At 50.6% G+C, this 21,636-nt stretch overlaps 1 protein-coding gene across 1 annotated transcript in view; it reads right to left on the bottom strand.

Annotated features, from left to right (window-relative positions):
• The window catches only part of LOC122384128 (visual system homeobox 2-like), a 56,490-nt gene that overhangs the window by 2,687 nt on the left and 32,167 nt on the right, over nt 1–21,636 (bottom strand). The window contains exons 4-6 of the mRNA XM_043371160.1: nt 14,707–14,794; nt 14,221–14,344; nt 134–311 (exon numbers count right to left, since the gene is read on the bottom strand). Of these exons, the coding sequence (XP_043227095.1) occupies nt 134–311; nt 14,221–14,344; nt 14,707–14,794 (390 nt within the window). The remainder of the gene's footprint in view (nt 1–133; nt 312–14,220; nt 14,345–14,706; nt 14,795–21,636) is intronic.

Below are 21,636 nucleotides of genomic sequence, written 5' to 3'. Positions count from 1 at the left end.
GCATCGTTTTCACTTTCAACTAACGACTGACGAATGGGGTCTGAAGCCGAAACTTTTGGTAAATCAGAAATGTTTTGTTATTATTCTCGCATGCGAACAAATTAAATTGTTCGACATCTGATCAGGTACCCACCGAGCAGCCAGGGCGCCGGGCAGTCCTTGTCCTCGCTGACCGACTTGACGATGGTCTCCGGCAGCGGCAGCGAGTGACGCACCATGGCGCCGTACAGACCGTACTCGGCCATGATGGTGGAGCGACCCCACGTCTTCTCCGTCTTCCGCCACTTGGCGCGCCGGTTCTGGAACCACACCTGAGGACAGAGGGAACGGGGTTGGTCAGAATGTGTCTGCTGTCCACTGGTTCACGCGCTAGACGCTTCTTTGTAAATAGGAGATAAGAATAGAGCATAATATTGGAGACGCAGTCTTGTTCTTGATAGTCTGTCATCGGCTGTCAGGGTTTGAGCCAATGAATTTTGTGAAAACGTCACCAGATCTAAAGTGTAAAGGGCTAAGAAGCATTAATGGATACCGTCAGCGATTTGGAGCAAAGATATATAGAAAAAAGAAGATTGCCAGTGGGGGGTGAAGTGGCTCCAATTTTCAAACACTTCCGCAGTAACATGAAAACATGGGGAGCCTGAGTCCCGAGTATCACTGTAATTGTCCAGACTTATGCACGCCATTCAGCAAAGGTTGCCGTAATCGAGACAGAGTTTCGGCTGGATCGCGAACCAAGGAACGGATTAGAGCCTCTCAAATAGAAAAGTACTCCCTAAGCTGCTCCTATTCTGGCAAGGAAAACGCTAAGACCTCGCCAGCGTGTCCATTGCACACTAAGTGGCCGTGCGGGGCTTTAGAACAGACCCGAAGCCAGAAAGTGAGGCGCAACCGCGAAATGGGTTCCTCGAACAGCGAAAGCCACAGTTCCAAGACCATGCCACTGCCGGGTGGCCGGTGTGGGGCTGTAAACATGCAGACGGACTACATGCGGGCGTACCAACCGAAGCCTTCCTCTACCAATGATCGCCAGTGGACGTACTCGACCGTTGGACGACGGGCATCTCGTGTTCTCTCTGTGCATCGTAGCTAATGCCTTGGTCACGACCGATTCAGTTTCGACCGCAGTTCCGAGAGATGGGATTTCACCAGCGGGTGGGCATAGTTACACGGTTCCACATTATTCGATATCGTTTTACCGCCGATAGGTACTGATGGCTGTAGTTACAGCAAACGTTGCTTAGACTACGGCGACTAGAAGTATCTCTGATGCCAGGGGCAGCTACATTGTATTCCGCCCCTCTTGCCATCAGAGATAACAAATAGGAATGTCGACTGGCTGTAATCCCACTGTCTCCCTGGCCGGCGGCGCGTGTCGCGCTCCGAGCTCTGTCGGCTGACCCTCTGGCTCCCTCAGGCGCCCGGCGGTACCCTCGGGCTCCCGGGGCTCCCGGCGGCTCCCGCGGCACCTCCCGGTGCGGGAGCGCCACTAATTGAGCGCATTAGCGGGTCGACCGGCGGCGCGCCGGCCGGCCGGCACGCCCAGCGCCGAAAAACACGGTGTCGTTAGGCGCGTAACGATATTATTATCCCATCGGCGGCGTGGCGACGAATATAAGCCGCGTATTTGGCTTCGTTACTGTTAATCACCGCCGCTCGTCACGAGCGTCACGGCATAAAAGAGTGGCCGCGGCGCGCGCACGGTCGGTCAGTGACGCGCGGATCGTTCGGGGGCGGCGCGGCGGGCAGCGGAGCACATAGTCAGGGCTACCGATGGACCTTCTGGGTGGCTTCTTTATAGAAAACAGTTTTGCTTTCGATGAACAATCTTGGAATAAACAATGTAACATGTCCTAGGAAAATCGAGATATCACCAATTTGTGTCGAAAGTTATCCAGTCAGAAGAAGGGCGAGCCCAATAGACAGGGGCATCAATTATTGCGTTATTCAGGCCAACATTCTGTCCCCTCACCCGACTAATCTAGCGTCCTTTGAAAGTGTCTCATGAAAAGTTTCATTGGCTGCTGAAACAAATTATTTGTTTGATATTTCTAGAAGTGGTTCTCAATTGTCGATCTTCTACTGTATATGCGATTACATGAGCCGCTTAATTAAGCCGCTCATTTCTAACAAACGATAGGCATCGTTTTGATCATAAACATATAGAGACAAATTGCATTGGAATCCCAATGATCTTTGATTTCTGGTGATTAGTGTTGCGTTCTCCGAATTACAAGTTCGTGTCAAATTACCATCATTACTAACAAACACTCCGTGTAAAAGCACCATGCCAATAAGACTCTATACACTGACCAGGGCCCAATCTTACCGATGCCGTAAATAGGATTTGGCAGCACTGGCCGGAGTTTACGGCACTGATATCAAAGATATCCTTTTTATTTACATCCAGCTAATCTTGTCCATTGATTTTGATAGCGTGAATGATTATGAATGTTGCCTGAACGAATGAATAAGTGAATGTGGAATAGTTCTGAATGTTACCATATGCCGTGAATGCGCATTCACGGCATTTGGTAAGATTGGGCCCAGGATACGCCAACCAGAATGCTCGAATCTGTTGCCAATCTGCTGCCGCAGAATTGAATGTCTCTGCCTCTCTGCTTTGATGAGAGCTACTTATGCAGCGTGCAGCACGGTGTCTCATCTCTGATGAGCCGCGATGAGCCGCATTGATGAAGCGTGAGGTTACAGTCATCAGATGAGGTGGATAACGGTCGGCTCATTTGTAATTTGATGTGCTCGCTGTGACGATTGTCACTAAGCAAGGGAGAGAGGGGGCTAGTGCCTTGGCATATTCAGTCTAGAGGCCGTTTGAACTTTGAAGTGATGCGACATGATACATAAAATAAAGAGTAGTCTGTGATGCACCATTCTAAAAGAACTGACTTTTTTGGAAGGATGTACTATTTTGGCTATACATGAAGTAAGGAGTCAATTTGGTGTGGGCGTGATGCTAGAGCCTAGAAGTAGCCATTTTCACGACGGGTCATGTGACGAATGTACCAAGCATGACCAAATCTGCACCAAATGTGCCTCAAATGTGCACAAAATCTTACCAGATAGCCGTCGTGAAAACGGCCAAAACATATTCAAAATACATAAGCAACAATTTCAAGAATTTCAGCCTCAAAACCATTCTTTCAAGTAGGTATATCAACGCAAAAAAATTAGATGGATGCCTGGAAAGTAAATGTCTTTGAACTTTTGCGAACACCGGACCTATAACGGAACCTATTTGTGAATTGCATGAACTGACTGACGTTGTATGGCCTTGCACGGGTACAACTTGTACCCAAAAGTGACTCAAAATCATAACACCAATCATCTGATTGAAAAGTAAACAAAGCCAACTGAAGCTCGATAATATTCATCACGAATTGTGACCATTTGAAAACGTACGCGCTGGCCTATTCATCGCCCAATTCGCGCCAGCGTCCACATCGAACAAAGAGTTACCCTGTCATCGGTGCACCCCTCCCCTCCCCTGACACGGGCGTGTTGACACCACCGGGTGAACCCACCGCGCCAATCACCCAGCGAGATACCATAGACTCGCACAACCGGCGCATTGTGGCCTGTGCGAGTGTGGACGCCGACCGGCCGGCCGCTGCGGACAGCGCCAATTCAGTGTCGCCAGCGATGAGTCGATGTGCGCCGCGGGGCGCCGGTGGACGCCGGTTGCGGCGACCGCCGTCGGCTCCGATTACCGACGGTAATTAGTGATCTGAAAGGCGGCCGAGCGTCGCAGCCGGCAACGGTTGGAGGCGCGCGGCGGATGGGTTTAATTCGTCGGCCCGCCCCCGGCTCTGTCGCTTCGTCTCCGGGAGGGGAGGGGAGGAGGGGGGAGACAGAGCGCCCAGCTGCCCAGATACGGTCAAAGACGGAGCGAGGTACGGCAGAACGTGCAGTTCTCCTAGGAGAGCTGAAAAACACGGTATCAAAAACGCAGAGCCACGCGATAGTTGCGTGCTGCATAAGATGAAAAACGACTTATATGTATAAGCATACTTCAAATTAAATGCTTTTTGAGTTCGATTGACTTTTACGGATAAGATCCAGCTATTTACATGTTTGGCTTGCCCTTTCTTTCAATTCACTTCATTTTTCGGAAATTGCATATCTGCAACAGCAATAAATTGAGGTCCCTGTTTACAACTTTGCCAACTTGAGAGATTCAGAGAGGGTAAAAGCGACGACTTTTATGAGCCGCTTTTTGGTGCTTCGTTCAATATATCAGTGCCTGTTTTATGATAGGTTAATAATGCATAGATCTCCGTACATAGGTCGATGGTGAATAACTTTGATGTCATTCCGAGGAGAAAGAATAGGATGGATGACTAGTAATGATCAAAGGCGTTAATTATCATAAGTCCTATCTACGCGGCAAGAAATTAATTAATATACCAGGAAATAATTATCCAATTTCCGACGAACGATAATGATGCCGATTGCCCAATAAATACTGATTTCGCTTTTGATGCAACAAAAGACTATAAAACTAACCTTTTGGTCAACCGAGTTCAGGAATTATATAACAAAGATAAACATTTGAGTGAATCATCGTTGCTGTATTGGTGGAAGTCAGGATTGGATGCTTATTTTTAGTTCACGACCATGACTTTTCATTGCCAGCCGCTCTTAAGTCCATGGCAGCACTCTCATCTTGCCGGTACTTAGCAGCTAAGCCGTCATTCCGTTGGGCGGACGACCACCCAGCTGGTGCGCTTTCCTGTGTAAATCCTCTCAGTGCAGATAGCGGCTCGGCGGACAGGTTCCGGTGCCCTCACGACTCCCAGGTGTCTGCTGACTCGGCGATTGTGTCCGCCGGCCGGGCCGCGAGTGGCCGAGACCGCCACCCGCCGGATTTCGGCCAGCACAGTCCCAGGTGTGTGCCGGAACGGCCGCTAATCGGCAACCACCGCTATAAGCCGGCCGTGTTCGGCGAATGTGACCGTGTAAACACGACAAAGACGCGGCTAAGTGCCTGGGTGTTAACACATGAATGTCGCGCTCAGTCCGCTACTAGACCTCGATAAAAGACCACTTCCCCGTTCGCCACAAACGTAGGCAATCATGGTCCAAGAGTCAAATCCACGCCGTGTCACAGCCCTGTCACCCGTTCCTGTGAACGGGGTACCCTGGCGAGTGGGATTCATCGCATTCCTGCGTGGCAAGGGGTCACTCTCGCCAGGACCCCAACAGCGCTAATCGGATTCGACGAGCACGCGCGACTGGGCGACTTTCGGTCGGCCGTCCCGGGCCGGCTCCGCATTGTCTGCTGTGAGGAGGAGGCACGCCCCTGAGGCCCGGCGCACCTGTTTCCGTCTCTGCCCGGCTGAGACGGCTGTCCATCAGACGCTCACTCTCAGCGCGGATCGTCCCGTCCCGTCCCGTCCCGTCATGTCCCGTCCCGGGTTGGACCGGACTGTGTCATGTCCGGCGAACCGCTAACAGTCCGGTGTATACCCCGCCGGCTCAGCTGGGTCCGTCATCTGTCCGAGAGAGGATTGTGGCCGACAGACGGCGCGTCTCCGCCGGCCCCCTCCCCACCCCTCCCCGCGCGCTCCCAGGGACGGGCGTCATTCAGGCGTCATCAGCGGCGCACGGGACGTCATCAGCGAACCGGCCTCGAGGGGCGCTCCCGAGCCGTCCGTTGTCTAGATCTTGGGTTCTGTCTCCAATGTCCACGCCGGTCCAGTCCTGGGTTCGCCAATCGCCCGCTACCGAAACCTGCACCGACCAGCCCCGTTAAATGTGAACATCCCACCGATTGAAAGCGAAACACGAACCACCGCGGTTCAATAGATTTATTGAACACCACATGGTACCCAGGTCTGGCCAGAATGATCAGCCTTTAGGAGTACGGTGGTGAGAGAAGTGATACCGCAAATTTTACCTTGAAATCACCCAGCTCCAAAAGTGCTCTGTCAGAAATGTCACCCAAGCTGTCTAGCTTGATCAGTCGATTTCCCAACAGACAAATGGAGTGTAATTTTCAGCCCGCGTGCGACTAGGCGCAGTGAATGCCCACGGTATCGGCTTGCTGAGGAACCAGCAAAAAATGCTGGCAAAAGAGCAGATGAAGAAAAGGGTTAGCAATTCGCTCTGCGGTGGACCCTCTCCAACCAAGAGGGTCACATATCCTGGGAACCGATCATCGGTAAGGCACTTACATTTAGCAGCGGAAACGCCGCCCACAACCCTTTCACAAAATCCCACAAACCATTCTGGCTGCCCGCTGTCCCCTTCCAAGGCTGCCTGCGCCGCTTTCTCCTTCGTTTCCAGCTCTGGCGCCCACACGGCGCGCTACAGCCAACCGTTGTCAGATTGCTCCAGAGTCGCCGACGGCGGCGACGAGCGGCGCCCCGCGGCTAGCCGATATCATCAGCGGCAAACAAATTGGCGCACCGGGTAATGCTTGCTAGATCGGATCGTACTCGGGCCATTGGTTTCACATTTCAGTGGCGGCGGCCACCACAAATGGGCAACTAATCCAATAGCCGGCCGCCCGACGAGCGACTAATACAATTGTAACGACTCGTATTAGATTATGATGCGCGGATAAAATATTGCTGAGCGTCGCCAGCCAGCTCCAGATTGCGGCCTGATGACGTATGGAATGACGACCGACGGCCGCGGAGGGGGGGGGGAGAGTGAGAGGGATGGAGGGAGGGAGAGAGAGTGAGAGAGAGGGCCGATGGAGAGGATTGGAGACGAGGGATAGAGAGGGCGGGGAGGTGGTGCATAGAAGGAGAGAAGGAAAGACGTAGGAGAAACGGAGGGAATACGGAGGATAAGAGAGAGAGAGAGTGAGGGATAGGGAAAGAAAGGGTGTTAGGGAGAGAGGGAGAGAGATAAATTATATGAGTAACATGTATGTAAAGGAACATCGGATCCCATATGCCTACCTGCCGTGGAAAGGTAGCCGAATGTCCCAAACAGATGGGACAATCAAATATAACGCATTGGCTGTATCACCCATTCAAAGTGAGATAAAGACAACTCGAATAACTGCCAATTGAAGCTGTTTTTTTTAATCAAATGTGTTGTTTTAGTGACTCTAAATACATTCAGGGACAAAATCTGTTTTGCTGTTTAGTAGTTAAATTCAAAACCATATCGTGATTGTCGCTTATTTTACCTGACGGTTTCAGGATCTACATTTTGTCGACCGTGACTGGCTGGTCAGAAGATCTCAGAGCTCAAATTGATCACAAAAATATGAGGAGTCCGATCACCATGACATGAACGTGACCGCCCACTGTATGTGAAAATGTCCGATCACTGTGGGAGATACACTGAGCCTTGCAAGCAGACTACATATAAAAAGTGCATAAGGCTGCGATCAATGTAATTTCAAATATTGAGCGGCATAAGACATCTCAAAGTTATTTCATGAACTTCCACACTACCTCAGAAATATTCACCTAATGACTCAACTACCTTATTTGGTCCATCTCTCCTACCATGTTCTCAGCTCTCCCGTCCTATACCGGCGGTCTGCCGGTCCACGTCGCTCCGCTGGGGGGAGAGTCGGTCCGACGGACCGCGGTCGACGACGGTGGCGACGACCAGAGCCCCGCTGACGTGAGATATAGCGCGGAAATTGCCGACGACACGGCGGACTTTCTGTGCCGGCCCGGCGCCATAACAGGATCAGACGCGGTCGATTACCAGTCGCCGACGCTGCCGTTACCACGGCAACCAGCTAATGTTGTCATCTCTGGCCAATCGGCGACCGTCTGATTAGACCTTACTGATTCAATTAGGGAGCGACGGTGGAGAGCGGCCTGCGGGCCCTGAGAGGTCTCCAGAGGCAGACGACGGCCGCCGATAGAGTCCGAGAGGAGAGTGGCGAGAGACAGAGACAGAGAGAGACAGAGAGAGAGAGAGAGAGAGAGAGAGAGAGAGAGAGAGAGAGAGAGAGAGAGAGAGAGAGAGGGAGAGAGGAGAGAGGAGAGAGAGGGAGAAATAGAAGCTGAGGGAGAGAGAGAGAAAGAGAGAGGGAAGCGACAGAGACAGAGACTGGGATAGAGACAAAGACATAGAGGGAGCCATGACGCATAGACGAGGTAGCCATCACACTGCAAGGACCCACAGGCTGTCTTTGTCTCTACAGACATGAAGCTTCAACTGAGGCGCCAGTGCCGAGTAGGGACAACCTCCTTGCATATTATTGCCCTTTGCAAAACCATTGCACATTTCGGCTGCAGTGTGGTTATGGTTAAAAAAAAGAAAATTAAATAAGCTATAGCGATCATGAACTTTACGCTTTATTTACCTCAGTCTAAGGCTGCCTCAATTGGCCTTGGCTACACAACAAATCACAAATTAAATCAGTTGTAATTATCATTATCACCAGCATTTTTTGGCAATCAGAATCCGACATATTCGGGCAAAATTTAGAAATAAACATTTGAATCGGATTCTTTTTTAATCGATGTAAAACGGCTTAGTACCACGGATGTCTGCACTTTATCACAAAAAGATATGATACCTAACTATAATGCAACTGTAAGTAGGCTGTATCCAGGTCTCTTTTAATTTGTAACAAAGGAAGACGTATTTTCCGAATTGACACCCAGCAAAGCGCAAAACATAAATAAATAAGGGTTTGCTCAATTTAGTTACCGTGGTTAGTAGAGGTATTCGAATGCTAGACAAATCGGCCTTATCAGCAGTTGAAGGAACCAAACATCAAATTACCTCTGTTGGTCATGTCTTATGCAGATTCCTATCACGACTAACTCCAGTGTTTGCTACCGCAAATACTATGATAATAATCTACCAGCCGTCGGTGCTTGTCACGACTAGAGTTAGCCATGTACCGCAACACAATACTTTTCCGGTGTGAAACCCGGTGACTGAATCGGCGTGGCTCAAAAGTAATCTGGGAATTCAGAGGTATGAAGCTGTCATACAAGTGAACACGAGCATCAAGAATGTGATTGATAATAGGGTATTTACTTTGTAGACGTTTGATCTCAGAGATAGAAATAAGTAGGTAAATGTACCTGAAGCTTGCGAGAGTCGGTAGGGCATAAAATTAAAAGTCACATGTTTTAGGAGTCAACTGAGTCATATTCGGTACAGCGAAGTAGGCGGAAGCTTGCGATGTTCTCTGCCAAAAGATGAATCGCGAAAGGTGAAAGCAAAAGTAACAGGCAGATCACTAGATGATCCACTCACCAATGGATGCCTAACGGATGGAGTAGACCCATATTTTCCCGCTACTGACTGCGGCTCGTTAGGAGATCTAAGAGCTCAAATGAATCTCACAAAATGGACGCCTAGATGCGTTAGCCACACTATTTAGCTGACTATAGCATGATACCTTCTTCAGTACGTTATGTATTTCTTCTTCAGTACGCTTAAAAACGAGCACAAAAGAATCAGTAAAAAATCACAAAGTGTTTGCAAATAAATGCACATCACTTTCACTGGCCTGGAGAAAGAATATATCAATAATTGCACTTTGCCAGTCATCGCCTATTATAAGGCTCACGAGGTGCAAAAAGGCCGTCTGGTGACTCTATTTGCTGGAAGACTAAGCAACGTGTGTGGTGTGTACGGATAGAAATAGCAAATATGACCATTTAACATTCAAAATAAATAAAAATAATTGCATGTTACATGCAATTATGTTCCATGAATTACATAACATACCCGATAAAAAAACTTTTCACCATGACTTATTATATCCTGCAATCAAAGAAAGCTCTTTAAATTGACCGAAAATATTTCGAAATTACGCAATGGTCATGGATTCATGATAGCAGCAAAGATTTGTTTTTGCGGTACTTAACTGGGGCGTTTAGCGAAACGCTCAAATCACATCACGCACGGCTTCTCTGTGAAAAGGAGCTTACTCGTCGAGAGATACTAGCAGGCACAGCTTCCACGAACCTTGATCCCACAAATTGGCCTTGGCTACACAACAAACCGCGATGCTCGCTCTATGTATATCAGCTCTGGTCGCTGTTCCGGGCGGTGTGCACGTCAGGTAGCGTGTGCACGCTGCCCTGTGCACGTGGTGCGACTCAGCCGGCCACAGACGGGGCGAAACAGCTCATAGAACGCCCCTGCGCCCCGGAGAACGCCCCTGCACCCAGACTGGATCACGAGTCACCGCTGGGTGAAAGGCTGAGCTCATCCAGACCCGTCAGGGATGACAGACAAGTCCGGCAGGTGTAGGTCCGTTGCCAGGAGCTGACGAACAAAGGTCATTGGGTACTTTTCATAATTGTGAATCTGCACTTATTGATGCCGGCATCTGGTCCTCGTTTTCGTCCTCATTTACATCATCCAAAAGCTACCCGGACTCCATTTCGGTATTCACCTATCTCTTCGATCGTTGCACAGGGGCATTCCCCTCTTCCGAAAACCACACCAAGCTATTAGAGAAATTCGCTCATTACTAAGAAACGCCGTAATTCAGCCTAATCCGACGCAGATAACTATATTAGTTGCACAAGATTCTAGATATCTAATGAGAATAAACCATGAATCTGTCCTCTGCAAGCCTCTGGTATAGCGCTAGGTTGTCCTCGACGAGCTAGTTGTGACGCCAGTATTCTCTCGGCACATACGTCAGTCGGTGATTTGTTCACCGGTCCGACATAAGTCGACAATCCAGGGTGATTCCCTGGGTGGTCCTCTGGCCGGTGGCTCACTCCTAAGTCTGATTTGCTAAGTAGCTGTCGGCCTTGAAGCCATGAGTACCTACACCGAAACGCCTGGATGAGTCCGAATCTCCGAGAGTCAGCGGCTTTTAGAAGCGCTCTGATATTCGCCGCGGTATGACGTATGAACTCGTATCGTGGATATGGATACATACAGCCCATTCTGACCTGGGTCGGAACACCTCGAGACTGCGACAGAAGTTGGAGCTGACCAGGCGGTGGGAATGCTGGGTTTGTGCCGACTGAGGACAGCTCGGGCGGCTGTCGGGCCGAGAAAGCCGGCAGCACTGCACCGAAGAGAATCTCTCTGCGCGCGACAGCTCCCCAAGTGAGGTTTCTAGGTTCAGCCACGGTTCAGCCTTTCATCCATCGGCCTTTGCATAATCTTCTTGTAGCTGGATTATTTTCATTAAAATCGGCCCAGTAGCGGCCGAGTTATTGCCAGAATAAATTTGGCGTCTCCTCTTGGCCAGCGATGCCCTGTTCCGGTATTCATTGCCAAAGGTCAACGACCTGCCGGCTCTGATTTTGCTCAGTTTTCGCAGCGAACAATCTGAGCCTAGGGCACGTGCTCTCTGCTCGGCGCCGGCCGCGGCCCAAAATCCCACAAAGATGCGCCCGCCACGTGCAAACCGCCGAGCGCACCCCCACCAAAACTTAATACGACAAACAGATGCACGCGTCCGACTTCAGTCGAAAATTTAACCCCCGTAGCCCGCACCGTTCCGGAGCAATAGCCCGCCAAGCGTGACTGACGCGTCACATACATACATACATACATACATACATACATACATACATACGGACATTTTGATTTTTATATATGTAAATTGATTTATTACGCTGCGCGTAATGCTGTCCCTCTAGTCCCATATATAAAAATCAAAACGTCCGTATGTATGTATGTATGCATGTATGTATGTATGTATGTATGTATGTATGTATGTATGTGACGCGTCAGTCACGCTTGGCGGGCTATTGCTCCGGAACGGTGCGGGCTACGGGGGTGAAATTTTCGACGTAAGTCGGACGCGTGCATCTGTTTGTCGTATTAAATTTTGGTGGGGGTGGGTTCGGTGGTTTGCACGTGGCGGGCGCATCTTTGCGGGATTTTGGGCCGCGGCCGGCGCCGATCAGAGAGCACGCGCCTTAGGCTCAGTTTCTTCGCTGCAAAACTGAGGGAAATCAGAGCCGGCAGGTCACTGACCTTTGGCAATGAATACCGGCACAGGGCACTGCCGGCCAGGAGGAGACGCCAAATTTATTCTGGCAATAACTCGGCCGCCACTGGGCCGATTTTAATGAAAATTGATTTATCACGCTGCGCGTAATGCTGTCCCTCTAGTTTACATATATAAAAATCAAAATGTCTGTACGTATGTATGTATGTAACGCGTCAGTCACGCTTGGCGGGCTATTGCTCCGGAACGGTGCGGGCTACGGGGGTGAAATTTTGGGCGCAAGTCGGGCGCGTGCATCCGTTTGTTGTATTAAATTTTGGAGGGGGTGGGTTCGGTGGTTTGCACGTGGCGGGCGCATCTTTGCAGCATTTTGGGCCGCGGCCGTCGCCGATCAGAGAGCACGCGCCTTAGGCTCAGTTTCTTCGCTTCCAAAACTGGGTGAAATCAGAGCCGGCAGGTCACTGACCTTTGGCAATGAATACCGGAACAGGGCACCGCCGGCCAGGAGGAGACGCCAAATTTATTCTGGCCATAACTCGGCCGCTACTGGGCCGATTTTATTGAAACTTGGTTTATTACGCTGCACGTAATGCTATCCCTCTTTACGCTGCGCGTAATGCTGTCCCTCTAGTCTACATATATAAAAATCAAAATGTCTGTACGTATGTATGTATGTATGTAACGCGTCAGTCACGCTTGGCGGGCTATTGCTCCGGAACGGTGCGGGCTGCTGGGGTGGAATTTTGGACATAAGTCGGACGCGTGCATCTGTTTGTTGTATTAAATTTTGGTGGGGGTGGGTTCGGTGGTTTGCACGTGGCGGGCGCATCTTTGCCGCATTTTGGGCCGCGGCCGGCGCCGAGCAGAGAGCACGCGCCTTAGGCTCAGTTTCTTCGCTGCAAAACTGAGGGAAATCAGAGCCGGCAGGTCACTGACCTTTGGCAATGAATACCGGAACAGAGCACCGCCGGCCAGGAGGAGACGCCAACTTTATTCTGGCCATAACTCGGCCGCTACTGGGCCGATTTTATTGAAAATTGATTTATTACGCTGCGCGTAATGCTGTCCCTCTTTACGCTGCGCGTAATGCTGTCCCTCTAGTTTACATATATAAAAATCAAAACGTCCGTATGTATGTATGTAACGCGTCAGTCACGCTTGGCGGGCTATTGCTCCGGAACGGTGCGGGCTACGGGGGTGAAATTTTCGACGCAAGTCGGACGCGTGCATCTGTTTGTCGTATTAAATTTTGGTGGGGGTGGGTTCGGTGGTTTGCACGTGGCGGGCGCATCTTTGCGGAATTTTGGGCCGCGGCCGTCGCCGATCAGAAAGCACTTGTTCGCTGCGAAAATGAGGGAAAACAGAGTCGGAGGTCGTTGACCTTTGGCAATGAATACCGGAACAGAGCACCGCCGGCCCAGAGGAGTCACCAAATTTATTCTGGCCATAACTCGGCCGGTAATGGGCCGATTTTGATTAAACTTAATTTATTACGCTGCGCGTAATGCTGTCCCTCTAGTTTCATATAAAATACATGTCATCACTGTCATTTTGAATCTTCAAATATGCTATTTATTTTCATGATTCAAGCGCGAGGAAACGTGCTAAGATCACTTGAAGTTCCAGAATGACTGTGCATTTTGTTCGTTCTCCAATGCCATCAGATAGGCAGCCTGCCTCCACATGATTGCCAGGCAACACAAACCATGCACGAAAGCCAGCATTTTTAGGCTTACCTTCCCTAAACACATTCAAAATTAAGTGCAGTTGCTAGTGAAGTCGATATCACCAGACAGGGTGGACTTTTGCCCTTCTTCTGTCACTTGCATCCTCAGGGTCTCTCGAGTCCCTTCTCAGACCAACACGCATAGAAGGAACATCTTCCAATCCTTTATAACCAGCCCGTGCTGAGTGCTCTGGGGTAACGGGTCGGCCTGTCAAGGTCTGCCTCCCCTCCCCCTCTGCCCTCTCGCCAGGGCTGAATCACGTGCCACTCGCTCCTCACGCCAGCCCGGGGGCGGACCCGACGCGGCGGCTTACCAGCGGATCAGCTGCCGCCGAACATTTTTCAGACGCTGCCCGCTCACTCGGAGAAAAAGCAGATTAGGTATAAATGGCGAGGATTATTAGACATGTAGCTTTGGCAGGCTGGAAATGCTCATGCGATGGGTTCATGATTTGCATGCGATGGCGAAATTCCTGCAGTAGGTACCTCCGTGATGGCAAGTAATTCATTTCCCTTTCGTATTTAGATACCCATCGCGTTTCTGTATCAGATCTTGATCTGACTGTTCAAAGATGGCTGCCAGCTCGTCGTTCCGGGGTCCGGAACTCACCTGTATCCGATCCTCAGGCAGGTCTGTCTTCAGTGAGAGCATCTCCCGGGCGTAGACGTCGGGATAGTGCGCCTCCTTGAATGCTTTTTCCAGCTCCTCCACCTGAAAACTGGTGAAGATGGTCCTGCCGAAACGAGAGAGACGCTCTGTCACTTTACACTCCCGAAAAAGCGTTGTTTTCAGGTCTGGCACAGTTTTTTATTTTGGCATTGAATTATAATTTCCATATACGTGCGGTCGTGAATAAGACTTCTACACGTTTCAGTGCAATAATGGCTAGGTGCTTTTATTGCATGTGCTATAACCAAAGGGTAAGATCGGTTTTTACATTATTAGCAACAGAAGTTTTATCACAATCACAACATACCTATCCATTATCCATGCAAGTCTTATGAGAGTGAGAACACATCGGATATATCTTATCTCATGTAATTGCACAGGACATCAGAATCTCCGTCGCAGCGACATCTGAACCGGTTTACCGACCTGTGCCTCCGCTTCTTCTTCTTCTTCTTATTCAGTGGGCCTCCCTGATCAAAGACTTTGTCCAGCATCTCGTTTTGATTCTGCAGACCTGAAATGAAGGAAATGGATGTAAATCAAAGAGTCGGCACTGGGAAGAGAACGAGATAGAGACGAGCCCCTGTCAACACTGACATCGGTCGGGGTTCTGATGTATTCAACAACGCGGACATATCAAACAGCATAGGTGAATACATTAGGGCTATGTTCTGTTCCTCATCTTGTGATCTGCGCCACTCAAGTGGATATAGAACTTGGAAATTGTCAGGTTATATTCACCGATAGCGGGCCTCTGCCTCACAAACACGATTAATAATGCGAAGCTCAAGCATCACAACACAATGACTGAACTTTGGCTGAAAAGAAATGAATATTTGGAGACCCTTACAAAACCCGTGTGGGCTGTTGCATGTAGGCATCAAAGAGGATATCCCAGACTGTGTGTGTCAGACTGAATGTATCAGTCTTAGTGGATTAGAACGTTTGTGTCAGACCATTTGTCATGCACGCTGTTCCAGGCCGCTTGTGTGAGACTGTATGTTCCTGGCCCATAGTGTCAGACTGCCAGGAGTGTGTCAGCCTGTCAGTCTGGGTGTGTCGGACTGTGTTACGGATTGTGTCAGGCTCGATGTGTCAGCCCGGTGAGTCGAACATATCGTCAGTCGGCTCGCTGACACAGCAGTTCCTCACCACTGACGGCCAATCACCAATAGCGCGGTAATCGGATAACGGGCCGGCCATCCGGCACGCATCACGGTCCGGCCCGCTCCTCAGACCGGCTCTCTATTAACGACACGGCATCAAAGCGCCCACAGACTCCGGCGCCACGGCAAGTTTAAATTGGAACGATAATGAGAAAAGGGGCACTGAGCGACCACGACGGCGGGGCTTATTGCTCATATGAGTGTGGAGCCGGGATGATGGTACATTTTTCACCGGGGTAGAAAAACTCGACGGCGGGAAGGAAAAGAAAATGTGGAAGAAAAGTGAGAAAGAGAAATAAGACAGAACGGACTACGGGAATTTGCGAAGGAGAAAGGGATGCTGGGAAATTTACTCATCAGGGGATAATCGACTTCTTATATATATAACACATTAAGCGCCTTTTAATGAGTATAATTTTGAACTTTATTATTTTATTTCCCTACAAGTTATAAACGTTATGCAGGACCACTCATATCTGGTCATTATGAAAATAACTCTTTTCAATCCAGAGTTTTTACCAATAGCCTGCAATTTGTATCAACAGGAGTTTGCATTTCAGTAAACTTATTTATTGACGATTTTCAATATCAAAAACATTCCACATGATGACTCTGTCGACATTTATCTGATTCAGTTGGAGTAATAAATGGCATACAGCACAATAACTGATCGAAACTAATTAACTTTTTCTCCAAAACCAGACCTAAAACACACAAACAGTGCTATCACCCCGTGGCCACTCGCGGCGCAAATTACCCAGGTGGCGACCTCTCAATTCGTCACCGATTACGGCCACCGTCATCGGTGTCAGCGGTCGGGCCGGGTCACGCCAGCCCGTCATCATCGCTGCGTGCTAGCGGTCCCCCGGGAGGCGTCAGCGACGCCCGGCCGGGGCGCCGCCGCCGCCGGCCTCATAATGGACGCCGCCAGCTGCATAATTGATACAGCAGTTAGTCGGTGATAAAGTGACTGGCGCAGGACGTAAATGGCTGTTACGGCCGAGATAATTAAACGGTACCCCGCGCGAGAGGCGACCGACGCTGTCGTCGACGGTGACGCCGACGTCGTCGTCGCTACCGTTGTTTCGTCGCTCAGCTCGGAAGGAGCTGCGAGTGTTGGTGGTAGCAGCAGTGACCCACCAGCAGTGAAGGGTCATGGGACAAGAATGAGTCAGCGGCAGTGGTTTACAGCGAGATGATTTAAGGGCATTGAGCAGCGTTGAGGCGGTACCAGTTTTACATCACATTGTTTATTTTCGAAAGCAGCTTTGAGAGGCGATCCTGAAGCCCAAGGAAAATGATGGGCCTAGCGTAATGTGTATGTTCTACAGGATATAACACGCGTACAGAATAACGTCGAACATCTCTCGTCGTCCCATTTGTGTTTCGCCACCCATCTAATTAACGTCGGAGGTCCCTTGCGTCAGTGACAGAATGGGCCAGTGCCGCCCGGGCCGGCGACAGAGCCAGTGATAATCACCCGGTCCGTACCGATCCGGCCTAGTCAACAATGCCGGCGCGACGGCGACACCCTCGGCCGCCGGCTACCCCACTAATTCAGCGGGCCGGCACCGAGACAACGCATTCAGCGCCCGGTAAGCGCATTAGTACCGCGACCGGGACAGATGCTGCCACGGTCGGAACTGAGCCCCAGGGAAGCATCTCCGGCCACCGTGGTGGGACTCAGCAACTAATAAGTGTTGGACGGTCTCGAACCCACCCAATATCCCAGTGCTGTCATGCTAAGTCAAATGTCCAGTCATATCCATGCTCATGCGCCTCCTTTCACATTCAAGCTCCTCCACCATCAACACTGCATCAAAGAACGACTCCGATAAAACCCACCAAATCGATTCCGCCCAAAACTGCTGAAGTGGCTTCCTCGTTCGTTTGGTGCCGCCACAGCGACTCACGGCCCAATGAGGCTCGATCCGATCGAGCTCGGAGTGGAGCTCGGGAGAGGGCGAGGGCGAGGGTGCGGCGAGGGCGATGGCAAGGCGAGGCCGAGGGGCGTGCCCCGTCGCCGCACACCGACCCGGCCGTCGGACCGGCAGACCGATCACCCCGGGCTACTGACCGATCACCGAGCAGGCCAATGGGGTGAAAAGGTCGGAGTGGCAGCACGGCAGGAGAGGAGATGGTGGCTGCAGACGGCACCGCCCACCGGAAAATGGTTTACGGGAGACAGGAGACTGAGAGAATAGTTTGGTTCTACGTGCGCAGAGATATTGGCCATCTAGAATTTATGTCAATCAGACATCCGTAAAGAGGAATTTGAAGAACCACAAGACGAAAGCAAAATCAAGAAAACTTAGTGATACGTTTACATAAATCAAGTTGTTTTTAATAGCAACCGAATGGAATTCCGAGGCACGTTTGTTGATGAGACCCCAAGGAAGATCAATACAGATTCAAATATCGAACATCAAACGCAATGGCACAAATAAATCAATGGCTATGTGCGAGATAATTTGCTGGATACCATGAGCTAGAATTTCTACTCCGTTCCCACTACGCAGTTCCTCGATGATCGACGATCGACAACCGCCCTCGACACTGAATGACCATCCATAGGATTTATACCACCGGATAATGCCGCACTTTTACTGAGTCAAATGCAGTGGCTAGTCATCGTATTCATTGCGACGCTCCCGTATTTTTGCAGGTTGAGCTGATGACGTCCTGCAATCAAGGAATATTCGCACAAACTAGATTTAATCAAGTCAGCCTCTGGAAAAATGGTGATGTTTTGGACCCTTATGCTCTGAAAAATGCTGACAAGATTATGGTCCCGGCATTAAAATGAGGCTGCGCGCATAAATGCATATTCAAACCGCGCTAGGTCGGAGTGAATTTTGCCCAAGTTGGGCCTGATTACCATTTTGATAAGTACCCGGCGCGGTTAGATGATGGAAGTGAGACAGCCGATGGTTATAAATGAATCCGGCCGATACGGCGAGCGCCGGCGCCGCCGATAAACACGGTAATGGGCGTTTTTTAATCTGACCGCCCCGCGCCCCGAGGGTTATTGGGTCGACCACATGATTGCCGGTGACGCGTGTTTGCGGAAAGACAATTTGTCGGCCGGGCCGCCGGCGGGCGGTGGCACACTCGAGCTGTGCCCGTGTCGCTTATTGTTGCAATTAATGCCGGTGTGGGCACGTGCCGGGCGAGCCGGGTTGGCCGGCCACCCGCACGCAATGAGCCGGGGTCGCCGCGAGCCGCACCGGATTGGTACCAGACCGCCAGGGACCGTGACGGACTGTGTGGGACCGCCTGGGACCATGTGGGACCTCCGGAGACCGCAAGGGACCATCTGGGACCGTATGGGACAGTCTGAGACCGTATGTGGGACCATGATAGACCGCGCTAGATAAAACTGATTACGATTCAGAGTGGGCTAAATCAGCCAATGGCGTGCGACAATTAACTGCAGCGTCTGGCTGTAGCGTGCACATCAGATCCAGTGGGACAGAACGATGGATTGTTACAGCCAACATCCATGCCGCAGAGGGTTTAAAACGCATATGGGGCCCGATAATTTAGCCTACCTTCCAGCTAACTCGACTGTCTGTCCGTCAGTTTTGCTAGTAAACTGTCACTATCGGCACCGCCGTTTGGCGCACTGCGACACGTGTCGACCACCAGAGGAAGGGGGCTGGAAGACAACAATGACCTCGCACGGCGGCACAGTTCGCGCTGGTTCGATTGGACCCAACCCCGCGTGCGACGCGCAGAGGCTCGATACGCATCGTGCACGTGCCGCACGCGCAAATTATAACGTCCGCTAAGCTGCAGGCCATCAGATAAAAATGTTAAATTACAGTGCGGTTCGGAGGATGGGTAGTAATATTCAATTGGGATGGGTTCGTGCGGCACCGTGTAAGACAATGACTTGCGGTGACAATTGAAAACATCCCGTCGAAATTATAGGTACAAACTGCGTGTTCATAATACTGAATGACTTAGCTAGTTTCTTTGCTAGTTCAACGACAGATTGTATTGAAGTTACGTGCTGCACCGCGCATTGTGCGTGCAGCATAACTTTTGTCCTCATTGATTTGTATGAGAATTAGTAAGTAAAATAAAAAGTAACAATATTAAGTTGTAAGAAGTAATGTTAAATTAACTTAAAATAAGTTAGTTTGTAAACGTCCTTACAGCTATCATCCCTATTCCATTCGACTCCCCAACATTTACCCATTGTAATATCCATATTCCATCTACCGGTCATTTCCCGCTATCTCTAATCTCTTCCCCTGTCTGCCAACTACCAGGACCTCCCTTGGACCACTGTGGACCTCCGCGGGACCACCCGGGACCACGCGGCGGCAGCTGCTAAGCCGCCGTCGACACCTCCTCCCTCGCCGTCGGCCCCGACGTGCCACGCGCCGACACCACATTCCGCCGACCAATTTCCACATTGCCACGCCAAAATTAATCATTCGATTTTATCGCCTGCTCTATTGACTCTCGGCTCCTCTAAATAGCGTTCAGTCCATTAATGCATGCCTGTCTGCGCGCCGGCCAAAGAGTATTGCTACTATTGAGGCGTCGTTACCGGTTATGAAGCCGGTGGTGGTAGGGTGATAGCCGCGCGGCTGGCGCTCATATGGACGAGGCACGGCCGTCCCAGCCGTCATTGGGAGTACGAACACGGCTAGATGGGTGTACGGGAGGCTGGCGGCGGCTCAGACCACAGAGGAAGGGTGGGATGGGGCGCGCTGGTCGTCTGCCGTGGGTCAATCTGAGGGGATAGCTTGCCATGACTGCTGACACGGTAGCCGCTGACATGGCTCAGTGTGACCAGATATTCCACCACAGCTGTATGCCTGAGAGAATAACCCGGCACTGCCCAATTGAGCCCCAAGACCACTCGCATTGACTTATCCCGACTTTGGTAAGTCACCTCTGCTTCAACGCGAATGTGTAGCTCCAAGCTAGGTCACGATCCCCTCCGCATATGGATTCGCTCGAGAAATCCTTGACGCTGATTTAGCCTGATGTGTAGAAGGCAGTGTTCTTTCAGTAGGATTGCATTGCTTGAAATGTGCTGGAAACACCGCCAAAGAACGGTTTAAAGCTGAACATTACTTCACAATTGTCAATCATTATCTGGTTTGCCGCATCTTATAAAGGGCTGGAACGATTCAGCTGTCTGCATCAAATGAAGCAAACGGAATCTAAACGATGCTTGCAGAACTGAGCCTCTTTGTCATGGTTGACATCTGACAATTTGAGTCGCACAATTGACGAACAACCGTCAAACCAATGGAATATCTTCGGCCCCATTCAACTCGTACAAGATTGCCGTTCGCCGTCTTCTAGCGCAGGAAATAACAGGGCGTGACAAAACGTTCCGCATTTAAACTGGCAAACAGAGCCAATAGACTGCGGGTCGCTACAGACGGAAAACAACCTCACTACAGAGACACTGCCTCCCTCTCTCTCTCTCTCTCCCTCCCACAGAAGCGGCGGCGTCGCCCTGTCGCCTACGACACCTGTCTCGAAAACAATAATATTTTGTCAAATGGCGGCGCTGTGCCGGTCTGTAATCGGAGCGCTGATGCGTCGCCATGTTGCGGCGGCGGCGGTGCGGTGGCGTCTCTTGTTACCGCGTTTGTGGCCCAGCCGGGGAGCACTGCTGCCACCCGGACCCTCGGCAGAAGTGCACTCAGTCGAGAGCGACGCGACGGGCTTTTTCCGATAATGTGCGCGACAGCCGCACGGTTTGAGTACAGGGGAGCGCGCCGGGAGGGCGGCCGGCACCGGGCGGGGTCTGGGAGAACGACGAGACGCCATGCCACCCAGATTGGTGCAACTGGTTGGTTCCTGCGGTCGCCTGGCAGGATTAATAGAACTGGCTTTTGCATGTAATTTTGGCAAGGCAAATTACTTTTTAGGCGCTAAGAAACAGTGTATTCCGCAGCCACGTCTAATTGTTGTCAAACTTTCGCAGCGCATGAATTGTACTGAGTGGCTTTGTACACGTTCCGCGTGCACAGTTCAAATATTGAAATACGCCCATTCAGATAGCAAAATAGGCAATCCCTTATTGTCAAACACCTCAGCAACTATATTCATGTGTGTGCCCACTGCCCATGGCCGACATTCAGCCCGCATCCGTTAGTTGGCGGCCTTCTTGACACACATACTAATTCGGTCGCACTTCCTATTGAAGACCTATCAC

This window comes from Amphibalanus amphitrite, unplaced genomic scaffold (genome assembly GCF_019059575.1).
Source record: "Amphibalanus amphitrite isolate SeventyFive unplaced genomic scaffold, NRLGWU_Aamphi_draft 000182F_arrow, whole genome shotgun sequence".
Lineage (NCBI taxonomy): Eukaryota > Metazoa > Arthropoda > Thecostraca > Balanomorpha > Balanidae > Amphibalanus > Amphibalanus amphitrite.
The sequence above is the reverse complement of the archived record's forward strand: the minus strand, read 5'-3'. Positions and strand labels throughout refer to the sequence as shown.